The sequence below is a fragment of the Camelina sativa genome, chromosome 20, assembly GCF_000633955.1.
Source record: "Camelina sativa cultivar DH55 chromosome 20, Cs, whole genome shotgun sequence".
Lineage (NCBI taxonomy): Eukaryota > Viridiplantae > Streptophyta > Magnoliopsida > Brassicales > Brassicaceae > Camelina > Camelina sativa.
In genome coordinates, this window is record NC_025704.1 from 29,444,646 (window position 1) to 29,457,624 (window position 12,979).

At 36.7% G+C, this 12,979-nt stretch overlaps 2 protein-coding genes and 1 pseudogene across 2 annotated transcripts; 1 reads left to right on the top strand and 2 right to left on the bottom strand.

The window, feature by feature from the left end:
- On the bottom strand, positions 254-945 carry LOC104772002. The gene is made up of 2 exons (XM_010496640.2): positions 668-945; positions 254-597 (listed from the first exon to the last, which is right to left on the bottom strand). The coding sequence occupies exons 1-2, from the start codon at positions 857-859 to the stop codon at positions 358-360; spliced, it is 432 nt and encodes a 143-aa protein (XP_010494942.1). The 5' UTR covers positions 860-945; the 3' UTR covers positions 254-357.
- On the bottom strand, positions 1,653-3,725 carry LOC104772953. The gene is made up of 5 exons (XM_010497508.1): positions 3,446-3,725; positions 3,239-3,319; positions 2,921-3,106; positions 2,780-2,863; positions 1,653-2,635 (listed from the first exon to the last, which is right to left on the bottom strand). Exons 1-5 carry the CDS (start codon positions 3,723-3,725, stop codon positions 1,653-1,655), a joined length of 1,614 nt encoding a protein of 537 aa, XP_010495810.1.
- Positions 10,642-12,033, top strand: LOC104772954 (annotated as a pseudogene).

The window sequence follows — 12,979 nt, forward strand, 5'->3', positions numbered from 1 at the left end:
GTACTAGTAAAACTATGTAAAACTTCGTTATTTTGTTGGATTTGCGATTGGTACTGGTATTACTAGTTAAACTATGTAAAACTACGTTATTTTCTTGGATTTTTCGTTCGTATTTTTGGTAAAACTACGTAAAACTAAACAAAAACTAGAGAATTCATATAAGAAAAATATAGAACATGATTCAATTCAAGAAGGAGGCATAATCCTAGAAGTCACATAGAACATCATGATTAAACAAGAGAAGTCACATGAAAGATAAGAAACTGATTCAACAAGAGAATTCAAGGAAAAGATAAGAAACAGAATCTGATTCAACAAGTTTTAAACCAACGTAGAATGAGATCGACTCAGATAATATCAATCGAAACACAACCTATCCAGGAGATCGACTCGAGTGGTAAGCAACGCCAACTCCTCCTTTAGTTTGGCAATCTCGTCACTCTTCTCCTTAAGCTCCATCTGCAAATTATAGATCTTAGTATGATGGGGTTCAAATTCCTTCAATCTCTCCCAATGGTTATCAACATCTTTCCTTAAGGTTTGGGTTTCTTCTTCAATTGCATCAGCCCAATTTTTCCGCCTGTGCAATCCATCATCCTGCAAATTATATCAACGAACAGTTAACAAAATCAGGTATCTCAATTGTATTTGATTCAATTTAATTTACCTTATACTTAACGCAAGTAAACCATCTCTTTTTCTCTGTTTCTGTTGGAGAGATCTCATTGACGATTCGTTTGCCACATGGGCAAATTCGAGGCATGCCAAAATCACCATCGGCTATGGCTTCTCGCCATGCTTGTAACTTCCTCGCCTTCTTCTGATCAGCATAGTATGGGTCGGCCTCAAATTGTTCCATAGTTTGAGAAGGAGAGAAATAGATCTAGGATCTTCGACTTTGAAGATGAGAGAAGGAGGACTCGGTGTACTTTAGGTTTCGAAGAAGAAAATGAATGAATGGCTGAGAATGGAGAATGAGCTGGAGTGAAGATAAAATAAGAAAGAAAGAAAGAAAAACGCAATGCTATCGTCAAAAAAGAAAGAAAAAACGCAATTCTGGCCACGTGTAAAAGATGTGTGCGTTCACACTGTGTGTTCACACACAGTTTTACCGAGTAATGCGGTTGCACTAAACTTGCAAATAGTTGTACTTTAGAGGTTTCTCAGTTTAATTAGTTTTACTAAACCTTAGCATTACTTTTTTTAGTTTTACAGTTGATTAAACTTAACTAACATACAATTACAAGCTTTTTGCAACTTCATAAGTTAAAACTTATAATTCTATAACTTTTTTCATGCTTACTTGGTAATTATTTACAAAGTGACATTAAAAGTGTAAGGAAACACTTGTTGAGATTCTTCAATAAATAAATTAAAATTGGTATATTTTCGAAAATTATTCATTTATAGTAGAAACCTATGTAGAACATTTATACTATACAATATGTATTATACAATATGTATTGATTTTAGGTAGTACCAATTTTATTATTTTTACCAGTTTTATCTTAGTTCTGCCAGTTCTGCCAGTTCTACTCTCTCATATACACATATTTTGAAAGAAGAAAATATTAATAGACTTCAAATTAAGTTTCAAACCAAGTTTTACATTAAGTATCAAACCAAACACAATTGATACATGAAGAGGTGAATCAAACATGAACATTATCTCCAAATAACAACCATTGGAGTCCTTGTCTCCGGCGCCTTTTATTCTGCGTCCTAGGTCGAGTTTTTGGTCGTTTTTCCCCAGCAGATGCATACCTTTTTGTTTTCTTTCTTCCCCCTCTTATTTTCCGATTCGGAGGTATGATCTCCATATCTTGGACGTCATCTAGGACATCCCATCGAGACTTATCAGGTACTAAATAAATTGTCCTGCAATATGCAATTGCCCACAGCTCCGTCCAATAATACTTAGAACACAACTCATGTAACTCGAAATCCTTACCTCCATATTTTTGGTATGTAATGAAAGACGCCAATGCATGCACACAAGGATACTTTTGTATATCGAAAAACCTACAACTGCAACTTCTCAATCGCAACTTCACCAAATAAGGCTTTCCGTCACTGTCAATGACATTGTATTCAAGCTCGAAACCATTTAGCTCTATCACCTTTAGTTTCTCAGCAGTTGCCCATAAATCATGTAAGTAGTTCTCCACTAAAGGCACCAATTTATTTGCGACTGATCCAGACACAGCATCTTTTCGATGTTCATTAAACCATTCAGAGAATTTTTTAAGTATTGCATCAAGCATGGGTATCAAGGAGTACCTCCTTGCATCTTTGAATACACTGTTCAACGATTCAACACAGTTGCTTGTGTCTAGGTTGTATCTATCTCCTGGAAAAACACATCGTGCCCATCTTTCTTTCTGGGTAGATTCTTCAAGATACTTGGCAGCAGAAGGATATCTTGTCGTAAAAGATGCGTAAGCAATGTTGAACTCAGCCACTGTGTAAAACCTACTACACTCCATGAATCTCCATGCAACAACGTCTTTGTTCACGTTACGAGCATAACCTTTCATATTTTGGGATAAATGCCATATACAAAAACCATGATGAGCCAGAGGATACACATTAGCTATAGCTTTTATGAGACTTGTATTTCTGTCAGTCATAAATACTATTTCAGAAGAATCCCCAACAACGGTTTTCAACATCTCCAAAAACCAATTCCAACTTGCATCATTCTCACCATCAAGAACACCAAACGCCAAGGGATAATGGTGACGGTTAGGATCTTGAGCCGACGCAAAAACAAGAACACCCTTATATCCGTTCTTTAGAAAAGTTGCATCCATAGTTATAACTTTCCTCATGACTTTAAATCCTTCAATGCTAGCTCCCAAAGCTATGAACAAGTACATGAATTTATTATTCTCATTGCAATGCACATATGATCTTGTACCATGATTAACCTTCTCTAACATGTGCAGATAACATCGCAGCATCTTGTAGCTTTCTTCTGGGCTACCTTTCAAATCAGTAACAGCTTGATTTTTCCCTCTCAACGCCGTGGAATATGATATATCAACACCTAATTTTGTCTTGACAAGATCCATGATAATTTTCGGAGGTGGAGTTTCCATTTGCCCTGGATAATCACCATGTAAAAGAGAAGCAACTAATTGTGGAGTGCCTTGCCTCTTACTATTGCTTGAACTTTGACTAGCCCGAGAGCATGTATGCATCTTGTTGTGCCTTCTAATCGAGAAAATATCTGTACCTCGAATCCTACCACCTCGTAAACCCCAGTTACATCCTTCTTTAGGACATTTGACCACATAACGCACCTTGTCCGACTTTACTATTTCAAAACTAAAACAGTTAGCGAATGAAGCTCTATCCACCACATCTTGCAATGCCTTCTTGTTTGGAAATTCTTGAAGTTTAGTCAGATCCAAACCGTCATCCCATGGTTCAATATACTTACACGGTTCTACAACAGGGCGTGGCTCAGTATATTCATCACCTTCATCACGTGATTCAGCTTCACCCTCTTTATTAGAATCACCCTCTACAGCCTTTTCTTTGCCTACGTAGACAACAATGGCGTTAGGTCCGATTTCACCATCCTTCGCATGTTGGTTTTCAAAGTTCATACCAACAGAACTTTGGTCCCCTATGGGCACTGTGGGCACTGTGGGCACTATGGGCACTATGGGAACTTGCTCAGGCTGAGGCTCAGAAGGGATGACATTCACAAACAACATACATCTTCGCTTCTCATAATTAACGGAGTCTAGATAAACATTAACATCCTCATCATCATTAAGCTCACAATGCTCCAATGTTTCTACCAGTAGTGGCTTGTAGCTCAGCTGCAACTGAACGTTACTTTCAACAAACCCAAGCTTCCTCTGTATCCTTGCTTTTAACATCAACAATGTTATATTCCTCTTAAACATTATACTATACATGCGTCCTTCATATTTAAAATGTAGGCTGACGTTCTCGCATATTGTATCCTGCCAAACCAACCAATATAAAAAAATCATAATTAGTACTACTACTAGTTTTACTAGTTTTACTAAAAATATCAGTATTACCAGTTTCACCACCTTCTCTCTCCTATCAAAATCGAATCGAATGGTACACGAGTTCTAATCGAGTTAATTCACTGAAATCGAAAGCCAAATCCCTTTCTTATCTAATAGATAGCTCAATCGACCCATAAACCTTTGTAAAACACCCAATGTGCTAAGCTTTCTTCGATCTAAATCCAATTGAATTTCTATATTTACAAATCAAAAACAAATTCAACCAAAAGCAACTCTAAAGTGAAGTAACGCACCTGCATTTTGAAGAACAACTTGATGCAACTTGATTTGGTGAAGAACGACAGCAGTAGGAGCTCCGACGACGGAAGAATCGCCGGCAGCTGGGTTGAGAGAGGTCGGGTGAGTTTCTCGGGTCGAAAGAAGCTGGGTTTGAGAGTTTTTGTTTTTTTTATTTAAAAAAATTAATCTAATTCAGTAAAACAAAAAGGGTAAAATCGTCTCATCGAGTATTATTGAATAAGGTGGGGGTATGAAGAATAGAGAGGGAGATAGGAGATTTTTCAAAAAATTTTAAGGACTTCTGAGACGTTTACTCCTATCACTACCCCTGTTGTCAAGAGTTAGATAATGAAAACAGAGTTGCAGAGTTGGGTCGTGGGTGCAGGGAAAAACGCAAGCCAACTAAGTTGCAAGACTATGTGCTACATACAATTCCTATCGATGGTTTTCATGGTGTGGAGATTGATTCATTCGATATTGAAACAGAACCATTCTACTGCATCTATCCAATATCTGAATATGTTGCTTATGAAAATTTTTCTCTCTCACATCGAGCTTTCTTAGCCTCCATTACAGCTGGTGTTGAACCCAGATTTTTTCGGGATGCCGTTGCTGAGAAAGTGTGGAGAGATGCTATGCGTATGGAGGTCGATGCTCTTGAGGATAATCAAACATGGGATCTAACGCATTTGGCTCCTGGGAAACATGTCATCAGTAGTCAATGGGTCATCCGAATCAAATATCGTGCTGATGGAAATATCGAAAGATACAAAGCCCGTTTAGTAGCACTTGGGAATAAGCAGATTGAAGGAGTAGAGTACAAAGACACTTTTTCTCTGGTCATTAAAATGACTATTGTTCGTGTGTTTCTTAGTGTGGCTTCGGTTCGAGGTTGGGAGTTACATCAGATGGATGTACACAACGCCTTTTTACATGGCGATCTTGACGAAGAGGTGTATATGACACCACCATCTGGTTTTCGCACGGAGGACAAGACTCTTGTTTGTTGGCTTAAGAAATCTCTTTATGGGCTTAAGCAATCACCACGGTGCTGGTTTGCTAAATTGAGTACAGCTTTGACAAAATACGGTTTTATCTAGTCATACTCCGACTACTCTCTATTCTCTTTGCGACACAGTACAGGAAGTGAGATTTATATCTTAGTCTACGTCGATGATTTGATCATTGGGGGTAATGATCATATTGCAATCGCTGCGTTTAAACGATATTTGGGTGAATGCTTCCACATGAAAGATCTTGGGTCCCTAAAATTTTTTTTGGGAATTGAAGTGGCTAGGCGACGTGAAGGACTCTTCCTCAGCCAAAGAAAATACGCATTGGATATTATAAGTGAAGCTGTCTTACTTGGATCCAAACCAGCTGAATCTCCTATGGAACAACAACATAATCTGGCTCTAAGCAAGAGTGCTCTCTTAGTTGATCCTCAACGCTATAGACGTCTTGTTGAGAGGTTGATATATCTTGCAGCGACACGTCCGGACCTTGCTTACAGTGTCCACATTCTTGCACAGTTTATGCAACAACCACGCGTTGATCACTGGACAGCGGCGTTGCGGGTCGTTCACTATTTGAAAGGCAATGCTGGGCAAGGTATTTTCTTAAACTCAGACTGTGATTTAAAACTTCATGGGTGGTGCAACTCTGATTATGCGAGGTGTTGTCTGACTCGACGTTCTCTTAGTGGTTGGTTTATCACTCTTGGCACTTCTCCCATATCCTGGAAAACAAAGAAACAAAAAGTTATTATTCTTCTCTATCATATCTCATTTACTCTGTGTATATTCGACTAACATGTCTATAGAGTCTGTATATTCTTAGTTTCCTTTTCTTGCATCTAGGTTTGCTATATAATGTAAAGGCTACACATGAATAAGATCATCACAAATTTCCACAGCCGTCTTCCTCTTGTTCAGAGAGCATAATTTCAGAAGAGAAGAAAACTTTTTCTGTCTTGTAAACAGGTATGTCTGATTTACAAAGTTCATCAAGAGGATTGTGTGGTTGAAGAGATTAAAAGAGGAAAAGTAGAGCTGTTGGAAAAAAAGAAAAACTTCACGACATGATATGCATCATTAAGGTTGAAGTATTTGATCTTTCTTTTGGATGAAAAGGAGAAGAGATTCTTCTCAGTGATTATCATAAGTTCAGTTATAAGTTTTCAAAGGAAAATTGCAAGGAGATATCAAGCTTATTTGAAAAGAAAATCCTATGAAAAATTACTCTATATGAGAAGCTGATTGGGATCAATCTAAGATGTGTCCACTGCAGTCACAAAGACTAGAAAGACTAAGGTAAAGTCTCTATTGATGTTTGTGGGTATTTAAGTTGGTTCAGAAGTTGAACTTTGTTTGATATAAGCATGGGAGAATGAAGGCGATGAAGATAGTGTTTGATGACATCAAAAGGGGATCAATCAAACATGAAATAAAATGACGATCTTTGCAGAGATATAAGAGAATGTGTGGAGAATGGGTAAGTGCAAGTCGAGCATGTTCCCAAAACTGAGGGTAAGGTAGATATCTTGACTAAAGCGCTTGGAAGAAACGAGTTTAAAGAAATGAGGGATCTCATTGGCATGAGAGATTTGGAATAAAAGGATTTCAAGCTTAAGAGGGAAAATGTTGGCATAAGCTTGAAGATAGGAGTTATCTAAATATGTTAGTTTACCGGTTTAGAATAGGAAAGTTGTCAACTTTAGGGTTGAGCAATTGTTATAAATACCAAGAGAGCGTTTCATGAAGAGGTGCGCGCCTTAGGGTATTCTAGAGAGATGCACACAAGGTGTGTAGCGTCGCCCCACTAGTGTTTGATATCATATACAATTATGATTGTAATTGTAATCTTGTTCTAGTGGATTTGTTCTGGACTTGGTCCCGGGGATGTAGGAAATCTGAACCCCGTTAACAAACTCTCTGTGTTGTTTACTTTATGCGTTCTTTAATTGTTGGGATACAATCCAAGTCGNATATCTCATTTACTCTGTGTATATTCGACTAACATGTCTATAGAGTCTGTATATTCTTAGTTTCCTTTTCTTGCATCTAGGTTTGCTATATAATGTAAAGGCTACACATGAATAAGATCATCACAAATTTCCACAGCCGTCTTCCTCTTGTTCAGAGAGCATAATTTCAGAAGAGAAGAAAACTTTTTCTGTCTTGTAAACAGGTATGTCTGATTTACAAAGTTCATCAAGAGGATTGTGTGGTTGAAGAGATTAAAAGAGGAAAAGTAGAGCTGTTGGAAAAAAAGAAAAACTTCACGACATGATATGCATCATTAAGGTTGAAGTATTTGATCTTTCTTTTGGATGAAAAGGAGAAGAGATTCTTCTCAGTGATTATCATAAGTTCAGTTATAAGTTTTCAAAGGAAAATTGCAAGGAGATATCAAGCTTATTTGAAAAGAAAATCCTATGAAAAATTACTCTATATGAGAAGCTGATTGGGATCAATCTAAGATGTGTCCACTGCAGTCACAAAGACTAGAAAGACTAAGGTAAAGTCTCTATTGATGTTTGTGGGTATTTAAGTTGGTTCAGAAGTTGAACTTTGTTTGATATAAGCATGGGAGAATGAAGGCGATGAAGATAGTGTTTGATGACATCAAAAGGGGATCAATCAAACATGAAATAAAATGACGATCTTTGCAGAGATATAAGAGAATGTGTGGAGAATGGGTAAGTGCAAGTCGAGCATGTTCCCAAAACTGAGGGTAAGGTAGATATCTTGACTAAAGCGCTTGGAAGAAACGAGTTTAAAGAAATGAGGGATCTCATTGGCATGAGAGATTTGGAATAAAAGGATTTCAAGCTTAAGAGGGAAAATGTTGGCATAAGCTTGAAGATAGGAGTTATCTAAATATGTTAGTTTACCGGTTTAGAATAGGAAAGTTGTCAACTTTAGGGTTGAGCAATTGTTATAAATACCAAGAGAGCGTTTCATGAAGAGGTGCGCGCCTTAGGGTATTCTAGAGAGATGCACACAAGGTGTGTAGCGTCGCCCCACTAGTGTTTGATATCATATACAATTATGATTGTAATTGTAATCTTGTTCTAGTGGATTTGTTCTGGACTTGGTCCCGGGGATGTAGGAAATCTGAACCCCGTTAACAAACTCTCTGTGTTGTTTACTTTATGCGTTCTTTAATTGTTGGGATACAATCCAAGTCGCACATCTGAAGTTTGAAGGGACTATCATTAATATATAAAGGGTTAGGGTCAATCAACTAATTGCCAATTGGTTTTTAGTTAGAAGCCCAAGATAAGCCCAAATTTAACATGGTATCAGAGCCCAAGGTTAAAATTCTGGTGGACCTAGAAAAGTGGATACGGACATGCCTCTTGTTAACCCAAGTAATGGGGGCCCAAGAAGGAGTTTATTATCGGTCCAAGTAAGATCGGTTCGAGATGGAATTATCATCTCGAGGAGGCGTGTTAATATCCCACATGTGGTCTTTGGTTTGAAAGGGAGATTGTTGGGATACAATCCAAGTCCCACATCTGAAGTTTGAAGGAACTATCATTAATTTATAAAGGGTTAGGATTAATCTACTAATTGCCAATTAGTTTTTAGTTAGAAGTCCAAGATAAACCCAAATTTAACAACAATGGTGTTTCTAATGCCTACGTATCCTTTTATGTTTCTGAATTTCATAAATGTTACTTTTGGTTTTTAACAAAATTCTTGAATGATTTCTTAATTCTTAAATTAGATTTTGAGACAATATTATATTGAAGTTACATTAAAACTATAACTGATTGATACAAAGCCGCCAAAACACGAGCGAGATACATCTCGGAACACACGAAACTGAACCGAAACTCCGTAAACACACACAGTTGATTTAACTAAACCGAAACTCTAATATATAAACCAACTCTTACACTTTGAGATACAAAGCTACGAGTGAATTTACTTTGAGCGCACAAAACGCACAACTTCTCATAGTTCCATTCAATCGGATCGAGAGAGATGGAGAGAGATCAGGTGTTGTAAAAATCTAGTCTTTCACTTTGTTCAGCTGCTCTAATCCAGGTTCGTATTTTCACAATCTCCATGATTTTACACACAATAACGGTTCAAATTTACAAATTTCCATCTCCATCGTTTTCGTATTTGTAACGTTCCGGGTCCAAATAAGTAGGTAAGCCCGGTTTGTTTAAAGGAAAAAAAAAGGCTCAGTTTAAAAAAAAAACAACTCTTTGCCAACCCGTTAAGACACCTTGGTGAAAATCAATAATTGTTTAACAAACCCTTTGTTAAAAGAAAACTTTAAACCCCGTTAAAAAAGGAAAACCCTAATCTATTAGTATCCTTATAAATAGATAGCTAACCCCCTTAATTTTAACTTTAGTAACAAGTTAAAAACTATAAAGAAAGAGCTCTATCTAAAACCCTACCACCCACGCCCGAGCCCTAGTCACCGTCGTCAATCTGTTGTTTCTGCCATAAGGAGATAGAAAGGCAATCAGAGTTAGAGGGAAAGGATATCCTAACCTTAAATTGTAAGGTAAGCCTATTTGAAACCGCTAGTTCCTTAAAACCCTAGATCTTAGCTTAACCTCTCTGTAAAACCTTAGATCTACAAAGGATGATTGAGTGTGTGGAAGTTAATATTGGATCGGGTGATCCCGCTCGTGTTGTTGCTAACCCTAGAATGTCTGCCACACCAATGTCGAGGTAGGAATGTAGACCCTTGCATATGCTTCTAATTATGTTGTTCTAGGAACACTAAGGTCGAGTTAGATAGCTAGATTGATTGATGCTACTTAATTAATACGTGTTTGACAATGATTGCAAGGAACTTTGCATGCTAGATTTTGTGATTTGTTAAATTGCTAGATTATGTGGTGTAAGTGGTTTATCTATCTTTTATTGTGAGTTATGTTCGTTGGGACTAGACGAATGTTTTGGTTCATGTGAGTAGATATGATCATCCTTACGGAATAAACATGTTTACTCATGCATGCCAAAAGTCTAGACAAGCTTCCATTGTGGTAAGCATTTAAAAATATCGGAAAGAAGTCATGCTCATCCGCTAGAGTAGCAGGGTATAGAGTGTTACAGTTGTTCCCTTGTGTTATTGTTAGAGTTCAATATTTATTGTGTTTGCATTGTTACACATGTCACTTTCTTGATTTTATTGTTAGATTTCAATTTATATAATTCTTGTTACACATGTCATTTTCTTGGAATTATATATGTTTAAACATGAGTTAAAAACTTCATATTTTCTTGATTTCTTATGGTTTATGTATGGGGATAGAAATTTGTTATAAGGGTTTCATCTTTGTTTACCAAACAATTGATTTTGTGCACATTTTAGGATGATGATGATTCAAAGGATCTCCTCTTCTTATAAGCGACGAAAGGTCTCTTCGGTTAGAGATTTTCCACAATTTATTGTTAAAAATGAGAGAAGTGAGATTGGTAGTGATGGAGTTGCTCTTATAAGTGAGACAAAAGAGGATTTAGATGGTCATGAAGATATAAATCGTGTTGGTGTTAGTCATCACAATTACCATAGCCCTAAGGAAGCCGAATCGTTTGATTTGATTATGAAGAAAGCTGGCTTCAATGTAGCAGGCAATGGTGATGTTGGCAATGAGAAATTTCCTCCAGCTAAGAGGAAAGTTCCTTTACTTTCTGAAAGTAAAGTGAAACCTCTAAGCGAAGAGGAAGGTATTAGGCTAATGACTTCACATGTTAACTTTCAGAAGTTATCTAAAGGTTTGCAGATACCTCTAAGAGCTAAGGAAAGTATTAAGCTTTCTCAAAGCAAAAGAAGACTTCATTTTGGTAATTTTCACAAGGATCCTTTGGTAGCCAGAATTGTGCCAAAATATAAATATTCCCTAGCAAAGAAGAATTTGTGTAATGCAACTACATTAAGAGCAAGAGCTAATGATGTGCAGAAACATGGATACTCACCGGCGAAGAAGAAGTTGAGTGATGCAGTTGCGGTTAGAAAAAGAATCGATGCTTATAAACCAACTCAACACAAAGACGAAAGATAGTTGTATCGACTTAGAGTCATTCCGACTATACAACAAAACCAGATATTCAAAGATCTAAGCCCACGCGAGAAAGTTCACAAGGTGTTACATCATTTCAAACTTGTGTTTGATGAGCTCGATTGTGACAATGCAATACGAAGAGGTGAATCCAAGACTGCCAAAAGTAGGATACATTACCAAACTCGTACTATTCTCAGTAAAATGGGGATGCAAGTGAACTGTGAAAAGATGATTGGACCAATCCCTGGAGTCGAGGTTGGAGACAAATTTCAATTCAAAGCAGAACTCAATGTAATCGGTCTTCACTTCGACATGATGGGTGGGATTGATTACATGAAGAAAGGAACCACAGAACTAGCTACTAGCATTGTTTCATCTAAAGGTAATGATTACGACGATAGATTCGTTAACAGTGTGATGATCTATTGTGGTCAAGGAGGTAATGTGAAGAGAAGGGATCATAAAGTAGTCAAAGATCAGAAGCTTGTTGGAGGAAATTTGGCTTTGGCTAATAACATTAAGGAAAAGACTCCGGTGCGAGTGATCCTAGGCAAAAAGAGATTGGATCATAGAGGAAAGGATTATGTGTATGATCGGTTATATATGGTTGACAAGTACTGGGAAGAGAAAAGGCCTCAAGGTAACACTATTTTCAAGTTTAAGCTTAGCAGAATAGTTGGTCAACCTTCAATAGACTTTTGAAATGTTAGAGTGATATGAAACTTTGTCTTTTGGTTTTTGGTAAGATAGTACTTCTTTAGAACATCAATTTTGGTAGAAATTCTATGAGTCTCTCAAATATATTATTTTAATACTTTTAATATAATTTAACTATTATTTAATTCAAATTATAAGAAAAAAAAAACCAATCAGGTCATGATATGTGTGAAAGGAGTCTCCAAAGAGGTTCACATAGGTTCATAAATGAGAAACGATTTTCTTCTCTCACCTTTTTTTATTAATATTGTTGAGAAATTTATTGAGTGACTCCAACTGTGATACACATACCTACGAGTACGGATCTTCAGGTTGGGTCTGGTCGGGTTTCAGTTTTTTTTGGTTATTGAAATTCTTTTGTATTGAACCGATTGGTAGGGTTTCGCCTGTTAAAACTGGTTAAGTCAGTTAAAACCGATTTAATTTTGGTATTTTGCTATACTTTCGTATAATTTTTATTTAATCGAGTTAATTGGATAACCGATCGATTAATCGGGTCTGTCGGGTCCGGTTAGGTAACCATACATAAATCTCAATCTTTCTGAATTGAATCAAATGCCTAACCGGTTTGAACAAAACCTGAAAAGAATCAGATCGGATCGGATCTGGTACAACTAGTGTCGGCTATAGGGGTTATTGTTTACCCATAATTCAACTCTATTATGATACCTTAACCTTTTTTCATTTCTCTCTATCTACAAAATTAATGTTTGTGACAAAATTTCGCAACTCATTTACTTTACCAAATTAAACTAATATTAGGATTTATTGGTATCTCTAATTTTTTAATTGTTTTCTTATGTAACTCTTTAAAAATATCAAAACAGATCTTAAAATGTATAAAAATGTGATTATAAGTTATTGTATACATAAATAAATTGTTTGATGTTTTCACAATACAAAAAACAAACAAACAAAACACAAAGGAAAC